At 23.7% G+C, this 12,248-nt stretch overlaps 1 protein-coding gene across 1 annotated transcript; it reads left to right on the top strand.

Moving 5' to 3' along the window:
• Window positions 1-639: 639 nt before the first annotated feature.
• On the top strand, window positions 640-12,248 carry LOC145831606 (glutamate--cysteine ligase regulatory subunit-like). Its single transcript, XM_082938911.1, has 8 exons — window positions 640-782; window positions 1,194-1,265; window positions 1,587-1,728; window positions 1,984-2,105; window positions 3,040-3,147; window positions 4,081-4,195; window positions 7,883-7,973; window positions 11,901-12,248. Exons 1-8 carry the CDS (start codon window positions 648-650, stop codon window positions 12,007-12,009), a joined length of 894 nt encoding a protein of 297 aa, XP_082795037.1. The 5' UTR covers window positions 640-647; the 3' UTR covers window positions 12,010-12,248.

Genomic DNA, 12,248 nt, shown 5'->3' with positions numbered 1-12,248 from the left:
TTAGGGAGTTACTCACCTAAAATTTACCTAATTAAAAAAAAAGTATTTGTGTATATTATAAAATTTATTTTAGTATTTTAAGATAAATATTTAAGTTTTTTTAAAGATTATTTAGTACCATAAAGAAATAACCATTTAACTAATTTTTATTATTCTCATTAAAATACTTATAAAATATAATAAAAAAGTTAGTGAGTTATTACTGTAATCTTTGTTATCAGATTAGTTTAAATAACTAACTATATATAGATTATGATTTTTACTTAAGTATTGATAATAAAGTTGAATTAAATTACACTAATTACTTTTAATTATGCTTCAACTGTATTTCAAATACAATGAAAAGATGAGCTTTTTCTATATTTTATTTTTTACCTACTTGTAACAAAGATACATAAGGAAAGACTGCTACATTTTAAAATATTTAGAATTTAATTAAGCTAAGTTGTCTGAGTTAGATTTTGTTGATTAACTTTAAGAAGTTGACATGAAAACCTCTTCCTATGTTTTTTATTAGTTTTTTATTAATTTATACCAAACTTGCTTGAATTTTACAGTATGCCAAAATTTTTCTTAATAATGTTTTTTTAATATTATGAATAAGTATCTAACTAATAAATTGTATTTTTCCATAGAAACTAACTAATATGTCACTGATTGAAGATCAACAAGCAGCCAGAGCTGTCATCAGCCACACAAACAACATAACTTTTCACACTGGCAACATCATCGACTGGTTTCTCATGAAAAAATACAAAAATTCCAGCATTTCACCTGATGAGGTCTGTTTTGCTTGTATACTTTTTTTATTACATATTTAAGAAGTTTGGATTTGAAATATAAGTAGAAATAATAGTAATTAAGTTTTGTTTTGGTTTAGTAAAATAATGTTTAAGTGTGAATCATTATTTTTTATAATTTCTTATTACTTTGCTGTGGCTTGTTTGTAAACCATATTCTTCTATTTTAAATAAAATATAAAATTTTTAGAAATTACAATTTTTTTAGCATTTTTTTAAAGAATACCAAAATTATTGTACTGTGGAGTTCACTAAACTTAGTTGATATTTAACAAGCAAAATTAACAATTATACAATTAACACAAAACATTTTTTTTAAGTATTTTGTAATATTTTGGTGTACAACAGCTAACAATTGTTTTATATTTTCTGTAATTAGATTATATTCTTCAGTTGATGGATGGGCTGAAGTGTGTCATCAAATCATGGACTAAAAACATTTCCAAAAGTGCACTTGATATTGATGTTAGTTTATAAGCAGTTGTATTGTTTAACACTTTAATACCTAAATATTGCTATCAATTAATAAAATTCAAACCATATTTTAAAAGGTAGTTGCTCTACAGCAAGTTTCTCTTGAAGCAATATAGCCCCCTTAGTTTGGGAACTAACGTTTTGTTTTTGAAATAGATTAAATTTTAAACTTTGTTATTTTGCTTTTGTAACATTTGTAGTCATTCAAAAAAAAAATTTCAAGTTATTGTTATACAAGTAGGTGAAAAACAAAGTATGTATATAAGAGTTATTTTGTATAAATAGTTCAGTAAAAATTTTATTTTTACATAGAGCTTAGCAGCATCTTTGGAGCTTTCTAACCAGAAACTAGTGAAAGAAATTGACCCAACATTGAGAGATGAGATGAAAATTTCCATCAAACTATTTCTCAATGAGTACAAACCAAAAATTGTCAGGGAGGCAATCAACAAAAGTTTGTTGTTGAAATTTTATTTAACAAGTTGGTCAAACCAGCAGAAAATATCTGTAATTTAACTTTGTTACACAATAGAAAAAAAAGTGTAGCTGCAAAGTTATCATGATAATAAATCTTGTTACTGACCCACCAATGTTACAAAATTTTGAGTACAAAAGTATCACTTGTTCTACTAAATAATAGTTCTCAATGTAATTGTATTAGAAACATTTAATATGTCAAACTCCAAATAAAATTAATTTGTACCAATAGTAACAAGAAGCCTTGATGTGGACAGACTTGATTCCGTTCTGCTCTCATTCCCGTTGCCTAACAACAAGAAGGTCACCCAGGAAAGAATCCTCACCCCAAATGAAAGATTTGAACACATCAAGGTTTTTGTTTTATTTAATTAAATAACTTCTTATACAATATTTTTTAATTATAATTTGTATTAGTGTTATTTGCATCTAGATAAGCCTGTTTAAGAATTTATCTATCTTTTTACTTTACTAAACTAAGTATTTGTCAAAAGTTAATTCATTTTTTAATTCTATTACAATTAAATTTAATATTATCATTAATATTATGCATGTTGATATTAAAAAAGTGGTCATCTCAATTTTTGTTTAAAAACCTTTTACCCTAATGCGTCATAATCATAGTCTAAAAAAGTTCTATTTTACTTGATTTTTTACATGTAAGTTTTTTTATCATGTTGTATAACGTATATTTTTGTATTTTATTATAAAAGATAAATATTTACAAGTACATGATCTTATGGCAAATATTCCTTTTGTAATATTACACAGCAATTCTTAAAGTTACATGGCAAATTTTTGAACTTGTAAATATTTGTTCTGTCTGAGGTCATAAAATTTTAACATGTTTATTTTTTTAAACAACAATATTTGTTTGTTACCTGCAAATAGTAGTAAAACGAGGATAAGTTTTTTTAATTTACATTACTGTAAAAGCTATTAAATATTTAATAGTTTATTTGAATTTTATTTTTTTGTTAACTTAATTGCAAAAGGTGTAGTTATAAACACAATGCATGCAAACTAGATTGTAAAATCTTTATATAACACTTTTAAACTTTATTTATTTTAATGACCATTTAATGTTTATTGGCTTGTAAGTTATAAAGTTCTGCAAATATTTTAATGGTTCAAATGTAGCACTTTTAAGAAAAATATTTTTATTAGTTTGCAAAAACAAACATGCAAGGGTTCAAAACATAAATTTAAAGCTATGTACAAAACTTTTATATTTGTATAAAAGTTTCACACAATTTAATCTATAAGTTTACGTTTGAAAATGCTCTAGGAAGTGTGGAAAGTGTTGGAGGAAATAGTAATGGAAGGAAAAGTCAATCAGATTGGAGTGTGTGATTTCGACATGACTGAAATCGAAGACTTGTATGAATTCGCACAGGTTATTTTTTTATCATTGTATATACAGGTATATATTTGCTGAAATCATTCTTTGTTATAACTACGGCTCAGTTATAATAATTGTATGGTTTATTTATCAAATAATATATAGTTAAAGTATTGAAATGATATATTTTATATTACTTTTAAATAGGTACACGCAATAAAATGTATATGTAAAGTTAAGTGTGTATTTAGTGGCTTGAATAAGACCTAATACTTTGTCATTAATTTGGTCACATTGTTTTATATAAATAGAAAACTTACAAGTAGATATAGTTCCAAAATAAAAAATCTAGGTTTTAAGAAATATATGATGCCCAACAAATATTAACTTAAAGACAAATCTAGTTGGTTAAAAAAAAACTACACTGGTCTTATACTTATCAGAAGTGTTTGAATTTTCAATTAGTTATTACTGTGCAAAATTATTAATTATAGTTAAAGTTCTCACAAGCTATATTATAAAATATAAGTAAACCCTCATTATGTTGTTAAACTGCTAATATAGTATTACAGACTAGACTAGGTATGACAAACGTTTTTTTAACTTGAAAATAAATTGAGTCTTTTTGTAACCATCAATTTAAAATGTAATGAAAATATAGTTTTCACTACTCAATGGTGCTTTTTACATGACTGTTACATTATGGTTTTAATTAATTTAATTTGTATCATAATTTTTAAAATAATTTAAGGCTGAGAAAACATTTTTAAAACAGTCTGGCTAGGCCAGCGGCTGACTAGAAAATTTTCCCACCCCATGGCAAGGCCAAGTGTAAATCGAATATTTTTTAACGGGTTATTTTATATGTTTAAACAAATTTTATAATGAAATTTTTTAAAGTATTATTTAAAGTAACCAACAAGAAGACAGTCAAAAGTAAGTTAATTTAAACTGAATGTAATAAGTGTTTTACCATAATTTAAACAGATCAAGCCGAGTGTTAACCAGATAAATTTGAAGAACTGTTGCACCGTTCCAAACGAACTGCTTCAATATTCATCTGATAAAAACATAGAGCTGCTCACTCACAATGACCCTAATGGTTTGTTTAGTTGAAAAATAAAGTTGTTGCATTAGTTTTTAAACTCTGTATATTTTTAGTAAACTAAGTTTTCTGCTTCTAATAAAATTTCTGCTGCATACTCAAGTTTAGGAACCTCTACCGCAATTAAAAATGTGAAAATAAAGTTAGTGCGTTGATTTATATACAATTTCGACCATATTCTACATTGAAGTAAATTTACATTCAATCAATACATTTTGCTGTAAATTTTACAAAAAATTTCCACTTCATTTATGTAAGGTATGAGTAATCTCTTTCGCCTGGGCCAAAAAAATTATTTTTCTGTAATTCAAAAAATAAATACAAAACAAAATTGTGACATCTACTTAAATATTACTTGTGGTTGCAAATTGAAGTAAAAAAAACAAAAAGTATTGCAGCAAAGAAAAAGTTTGTAACTTGATATCTGTTGTTTTTAATATCAACATCTTAATTATGAGTTAGACTATGTTAAACTTTTAAGGTAGAAAAAACACATTGTACATTTGTTTTTATAATTAAATTTTATAAATGTGTTTCATGATGTTTTTCATAATGACAACGTGAACAAAACTTTGTTTTCTACATTTGAGTTTGTATTATATCATCAAAATGGTTTTATGGTTTTTGAAATAAGTTTGCATTGTTGTAATAGAATTACAAAAATACTAAAGTTATAATTTTTTTTTTGCTAAGTTATTTTGGTTACTTGTTATTATTAACTAAAAAAATTGGGAGTATTTGCATTCCAATATTATTTTATCAATTATTCTTGTGAAAAGTATTGTAATACCCGTAAGTTAGTATCCTTTGTGTCAATGCTATGAAAATATTGTTTTTAGTTGATAATGTGACATGGCAATTTACTTAGTCAAATGACCTTATATGGTCAAAGTAGTTCAAGAATTTTAAATTGAAAAGATATAATTACTAATTTGTGCTTAAAATAATACTTTTTAAATGGCAAAAAGTACTAAAAACTGTAATAAGACGCAATATGCTTTATCCAATTTAAATTAATCCTTTAAAATTTGATCATATATTAGAGTTAAGCTAAATCCAATTTAGACAATCATCATGATTAATTTAAAAAATTGGCCTTGAAAATTTTATGAAAGTAAATATTTAGTTTATGTAAAACAAAAGTTTTATTTGCGTATATTGTTACTATGAGTAACTTTGTGTAATTGAATAATGTTGCAATGGTTTCTTTGTATGGACAACGTTATACTTTTTTATTTAAACATTTTGTATGAAAACAACGATTCATACTTAATTAAATACTTTTATAGTTGAATAACTTAGTTGTTAGAGAATAATAATACCTATTGGTTTTGTAATTAAAATTCTGTCGTTTACTAAAACACAAATACACATTCACAAGAACTTTTTTAGACTTTTAAATTACCAATATAAAACAAAATTAGGATATTATAAAAATAGTATGTTTCTGTGCGAAAAAATTTAATAAATATTTTTAAAAGTTTAGTTGCAAAAATTTTACTATTTTTTTATATAATTTTCGCCTGGGCAAAGCACTTGAAAAAATTTAAAATACTTAAATTTATTCAATTTTATAAATTTATTTTAAACTTTTGGCATTGAAAGTGGTTTTTTACTTCCTCAAAATACAAAATTGTCATTTGGTGATTTTTATTACAGAAAAAAGTTTCTTTTTTTGTTTATTACACGTTTTAAAAAGCTTTAAATTTTTGTAGCTTGTTATACACAAGTTATAAAGATTTTAAGTTGTTGTAAATTATTTTATTTAAAACAAAAAATCAAGATAGAAGTTTAAAATGTATATTCATATATACAAACTTTTTTTAATGATTGAATACACTTTATATGTATACATTTTTACATTATAGTGGTTCAATATATAATGATTAAACCATGTTTAATTCTGTTTGATTTAATTTTTTGTTTTTTTTTAGTTCAAGTTTTGGTAAATTTTAGAGAATGTTGTAACTAATCTTAAAAGTTGTTAGAAAAAGCGACTTATGCGAATTAACTTAACAATAAAACTTTGTTTTGTAAATCACAATTAATAAAATTATATTTAAACCACCAAGCAAATTAGAATTGTATGTAGCAATTTTAAAAGGATTAACTATATGACTCAAAACATGAACAGCTTTTTTCACTATTACACTGCATTGTAAGCAAACTTGATAAGTTGCTGTTTTTTATTATAAAGAATTTTATTGTTTCTCGGTATAAGGCGTGTGAATGAATTTTAAAAATTGCAAGTAAACTAAACGGAAAAAACACATTACGTACAATATGACTTGACAATTTTAAGTAGAATATTTTAGTATCGGTTACTATTATTAGCAGTTTACAGTCTTTTTTTGTATCATTAAAAAAATTGTTAATGAAAGTAATTCGATACATATTTATCTAAGTTTTAAAATAAAAACTATTTTTAGTTCTAAAATAGAATTAGTTGTTTGAAATTGTTTTAAACAATACTAAGAATAGTTTCATTGAAAAAACATGTCTAAATACTTGAATGATGAGTGTTTTAATTAATTTTTCAGTAGACATAGTTTCTACAATTCAATTTTAAATTTATTTTTGAAGTACTGAACAAAAGTTTTCAATAGTTCTTAAGTGGTTGTTATATAACGATGTATAAGGGTTTTAGTTTAGATGCAAGTTTAATAAATAGATCCTGTTTTATTTACTCAAAGTCGTTATGTTGTACCTTTATGTTCGTAAAAACGAGTCAAATGCTTCAAATAGCATTGCATTTGTTTTGAAATATAAAGTTAAATGCAGGCTTGAATAAATTACGAAATTAAATACAACTTTAAAATAAACGAAGTACAAAACAATTGTATAGCATATTTGTTTAACCTTCTACGTAATAACCTCCTTGTTAAAAATAACCTAAAAAATCATAAGTTTTATGTTTTCAGTCATAATTTAGAACTTAAGAGGTATAGTATTAAAACCTTATATTTTGTCTAAGGGTTTTTTTCTATGCTGCTGTAAGTTTAATTATGAAGTTTTGTACTACAAATTGAAAAAAAAGTGTATATAGGTGTTTTCATACAAAAATAAAAAATTTCTACCTAGGGAAATTAATTTGGTTGACAGAAGGCATTAAAAAATGGAAGGTTAATACCAACTTAAATTGAAGCTAATTGATTTTATATTGAAATTGACAATCTGCATTTTATCGAACTCTGCCATTAAATACTTACCTTTTTCTTCAAAAACTTGAATTTTTCTAAAATTCTTTATTTTTATAAAATCAGTATAAATTTATTTTAGAAAAAACTTTTGATAAAATAAATACTATCAGGTAAGTTATTTTAACCTTAAAATTTTTTATTTTATTTTCACAGTTTATTGTAAACAAAACAGTGTTTCACTCTTATATTACGATATAGAGATAATCAGTTTTTAAAGTAAAAAGTATAGAAATTTTTATTTGAATAAGATTTGTTTTAACAACTGATGATTTCTTATATTTTAATATAAAAGTGAAACATTGTTTTGTTTACAATAAACTTAAAATAAAATATAACTAATCCCCTTAAAGCTACTCTAGTTGAGAACTTTCAATTGTGTAATTAAAGGCAAGTTACAATATGACTAGCATTTTTATGATGAGAAATTTGTTGAAAACTGAAGTTTACTAGTAAAATTAGGTATTTTAAAGTTTGAACTTTCCAGAAATTCTATCAAGCGAGAGCCTACAAAATTTGATTGCAGAAAAAACACAAGATTTGAAAGCACACGAATGGAAACCCAGCTACATTGCAAGGTGAATTTTTAATGTTTTTTTTTTGAATCTAGAGTTAAAGAGATTTTATAAACAATGTGGTACTTGTTTTTATAAAGTGTATAATATTATTATATGTTTTGGTTTTAAGAAAACAAATAGAGGGACCTCAACTACTGGAGGAGAAATATAATATTGTATTTAAATTAGTATTAACTCTATTTGTTAAATGTACTATTTAAAATAATATTTAATTTATTTAAAAATTTTTAAACAGTTATAAAAAATTCATGAATGCAATATATATATTTTATTCTGACAGTATCACGAAATTAATTTGTTTATAACTATTAGATATTGTTGAAAAGTAACAAAAATTAAATCGACACTACTTGATAATTATTGATAATAACTACCAACCAGAAATTAAGTGTACAATATTTCTTTAACAGTTAATAGGTTTAAAAAAAATACATATAATCAACGAAACCAGAAAAATTCGGCATACCGCAGACGTTCTGAGTTCTGCGAAATGTATTTACAAGTAAATATTGTATTACTCAGATATTTTTAGTTTTTCTTGTACTGCTTTCAAGTAAAACTAAAAATGATTCAGTTAAAAGAAGAAGAACATGACCTTATTCCTATTATTTTTTTAAGCATTTTTTTATTGTCTTTGTTACGAAACTATTTAAAAGTTGATTTTGCAAATGCAAATTTTTGTTTTTTGTTTTAGGTTTAAAAACTCTTAGTATTTCAGCTAGTCTATGTTAGCACATTTAAATAAAAATAAATTTCAACATTTTTTTTTACAAAATTTTATGCTACTATTTAAAAACTAAACTGGCTAGTTGTAAAAACTAAAATAACAAATAGAAATATTTAAGGTTTTTTATGATAAGAAATTTCATAATATAATAAACAATATAACTTGACAATATAAATATATGATAAACAATATAATCATATTTTAAAATTGTCTTTTTCTTATGTATATATCTTTATTTTTATGAGTTTGCTTCCAAAGCAAAAAAAATAATCCACAAATATTTAAATTGAACTTTCTATAGAAGTCAAACTTTCTTCCACAAAATGTCACAGAATTCCCAAAGCTTTATTAATGTTTTATGGAATTACCGTAGTTTACAGTTGTAATTTACCTCAATATACACCATTCACAGGCGCTTTGTACTTTAAGTCGAAATATATTTGTGTTCTCATGTGAAATACTGTAACCTCCCCATAATTAGATTATAAATACATTTTTATGATATTTCTTTTTATTTTAAGGGAGAAGTCTCACAGTAAAATTTTAAGCACTGATAAAATAGTTAATTTCTAAATTGATAAACTTATCTGATAAAACAGTTGAATTTGTAATTTTTTGATTGTTTAGCCATATAACTTATATTATTAGTGAGAACTAAATTATTTTCTGTACACTAACATACATTAAAAAATTCAAAAAATTGAAAACTTGTTTACAAAATACGCGCTAGGATTTAAAAATAGCGTTTTAATTTTTTTGTTGTGTTATTGATCATCAAGAACTTAAATACAAAAACATATATTTTACAGATCAGTCACGCTTTTCTTAAAATAAAAATATTTTATTTCATCATCCTTTTATGTAGAACTGGTAATAAGTTTAAAAAAATATTTAAAAAGGTTCTAATGCTTGTGTTGTAACATAAACTGATTATTTACAACTAAAAAATACAAATTAAAAATTACTAATGCCTCAATATATGTCTAGAATATTATTATCTTTTTCAAATATTTCAAGATCGTAAAAAAAGTTAAAAGGAGTTTTTCTCACAGTTAATTTTTAAGCTAAGAATTAAAAAGCTGCTCTAAATTCAAATATTTTTTTTATTAGAATACAATAAGTTATAATTAAATAAATGTTAGTTCATTTAATGATTCAAAGTATATTTAAAAGAAAATTTAGTAAAGTTCCAGTAGTCTGAAATTATGGTAAACAAGTAAATTATTCAGATACATTTACCTTTAAAAATATTTAATTTAAAATTGAATCCACAATTTTAAAACCATATACAATTAGAATGTTTGAAGTAGCATTATGCAGACATTAGAAAAATTTAGTTGCAGACATTAAAAACCGCTCGACCAATCGCAAGCTTTTGTCTGATTTTAAAACTCAAAAATTCCAAAGAATGCTACAAATAATTTTTATTAAAATATCAGCAAGTCATTATAGGTTTGTTGTAGTATTTTATTAAAGTTCAATCAACCACTTCCAAACACTCAAACATCTACTTTTTTGTTGAATGAAAATGCAAGTCATTCCCGCACAATTGTTCCTATTATTACGTCACTGAACGCTTGAGTAAACACTAAATCGCGTGATGTTTTTAAAAAAGTTATATGATAATACATACAATATATATACGTTGGGTTTTTAAGTTTATTTGGTATTTGTTGAAATCTAGCTTTCTGTGGTACTAACTGCTTAAATATGAGTATTATTATTTTTTCTACAATTATTCTTTTTAACCACAAGTTCTGTATATTTAAAAGTTTTAAACATTAAAAAAACCTCAAATTGTTTTGCATTTATTTCTATTCTCTATTTTCCAAAGTTAAAGTACAAGCGTTTTTGTATAATATAAGGTTGTATGTTAATATGGCACAAAAGGGTAGTAAAACTTCTTTAATATTTAAGTGTTTTTTGTAAGCAAACAAATAACAAACATAACAGCTTTCTTTGGTTCATAACAAATCGTATAAGCTAATAGTAATACATGTTTATGCAACAATGCAATCGTTCAATAAATATGCTGAGTTTTTCTCTGATAGTTGCTCATTTATTTTGTACTAAATAGATCATACATGCAAACCTATGACTAAAGTAGTAAAAAAAGGATTTAAATGTAGATATTACAATTGATGCTGTTTTACTAAACAATATATTACGTAGTTGTACGTAAAAAAATAAAATATGATGTTTTGTTTCAAGTAGAACAGTCATGTCTTAGTCATAATTAACAATCTTTAAACAATATTAAGTTGTTGTATCTGTATTACTTATAGAATGTGTAAAAAAATTGCGATTACTTGTTAAGCTGTCGAAACATGTGACTAACTAATTTTTATCTTTCAATGTATAAACAATGTTAAATTCAAAAGATGAAGAAAATTTTTAATACTTATAGTTATATTTACTGTAAAAGTCACTCTAAAAAATCATAGATGAATGTTTTTAAAGCTTGGGTTAACTTTTAAATCTTTTGAATACAACTAATTAAATTTTCTTTCTATTTAAAACTTGTATTCATACCAAAATTAGTGTAGAATAATTGATACTTAGTTAAGTAATAATTCTTGTTTTAATGCTGTTTTCTCAAACAATACAAAATATCAAAGTATTTAATTTTAACAAAATCTTGTGTACTTAAAACATATTTTTACTTTTGTTATAGCTTTATTTTGTTTAAATGAAATTGTTTTTATTCTAGTTTGTAATACTGACATAGGAATACACATATAAATAAATTTAAACCTTATTATGTTTAAATTTTTCATCGTATATATATAAACAAGGCAACAAATTTCCTAAATTTAATCACTAGTACGATTTTAAAAGTTAATAAAACCTGCTACAGAGTTTGTTTATTAGTAATGTTGTTATTACCAATGTTGTTACCATTAATATTATTATTAGTAATGTTATTATTTTTCTTTGAAATTTGTTACTGAATAAAAATGAGTAGTTTTATCTTCGTTTAAACAATTATATTTAATAAAATATTTTTCGTTTTAAACTAACAGTTTCTATCATTGTTTTTAGATACGCAGTTAAAAGTTAAATGGACCTAAGTATACATCTTTTAAAATGTTATTTTCTATAATTATTAAAAACTACTGCTTATATAAAATAATAATTTAACCAGATATAACCATTTTATCTACATATTTTATTTTATTTATAACTTAATTTTATTCCAGATACGCTGTACTCGTCAAGCAAAGGGGAATCGTCCACTCAAAAGGCTACATTGTATCGGCTGACAGGCAAAAAAATCTTCAGACTTTCAACGACTTTGCCTTCTTTTAAATTGTGTTTAAAACTATACTAGGCAAAAATTCTGTAAAAAAAACTGTAGTACAAAAAAAAAGTGGATTTTTTATTTATTTTGTGTATTTGTTTTTATTTTCTACTTATGAGAGATGCAAACCAAAGATTTATCGAAAAGAAAATTGTATTGGAATTTTTTTATGTGTAATATTTTTGTTTTTTTGTTGTTTTACTGAAGTATTAGTGCATAGGAATTAAATAAATATTATTACTAGATT

The sequence above is a fragment of the Thalia democratica genome, chromosome 3, assembly GCF_965202585.1.
Source record: "Thalia democratica chromosome 3, ktThaDemo2.hap1.1, whole genome shotgun sequence".
NCBI classification, from domain to species: Eukaryota; Metazoa; Chordata; class Thaliacea; order Salpida; family Salpidae; genus Thalia; species Thalia democratica.
Note: the sequence above shows the minus strand (reverse complement) of the source record. Positions and strands in the feature narration are given on the sequence as shown.

What these genes read in the sequence shown, in the direction of transcription:
- LOC145831606 (XM_082938911.1), top strand. Translation starts at nt 648, where the DNA reads ATGTCACTGATTGAAGATCAACAAGCAGCCAGAGCTGTCATCAGCCAC. An exon ending in CCAGCATTTCACCTGATGAG is followed by an intron (nt 783 to 1,193) that starts GTCTGTTTTGCT and finishes TATATTCTTCAG; the next exon opens with TTGATGGATGGGCTGAAGTG. An exon ending in AAAGATTTGAACACATCAAG is followed by an intron (nt 2,106 to 3,039) that starts GTTTTTGTTTTA and finishes AAAATGCTCTAG; the next exon opens with GAAGTGTGGAAAGTGTTGGA.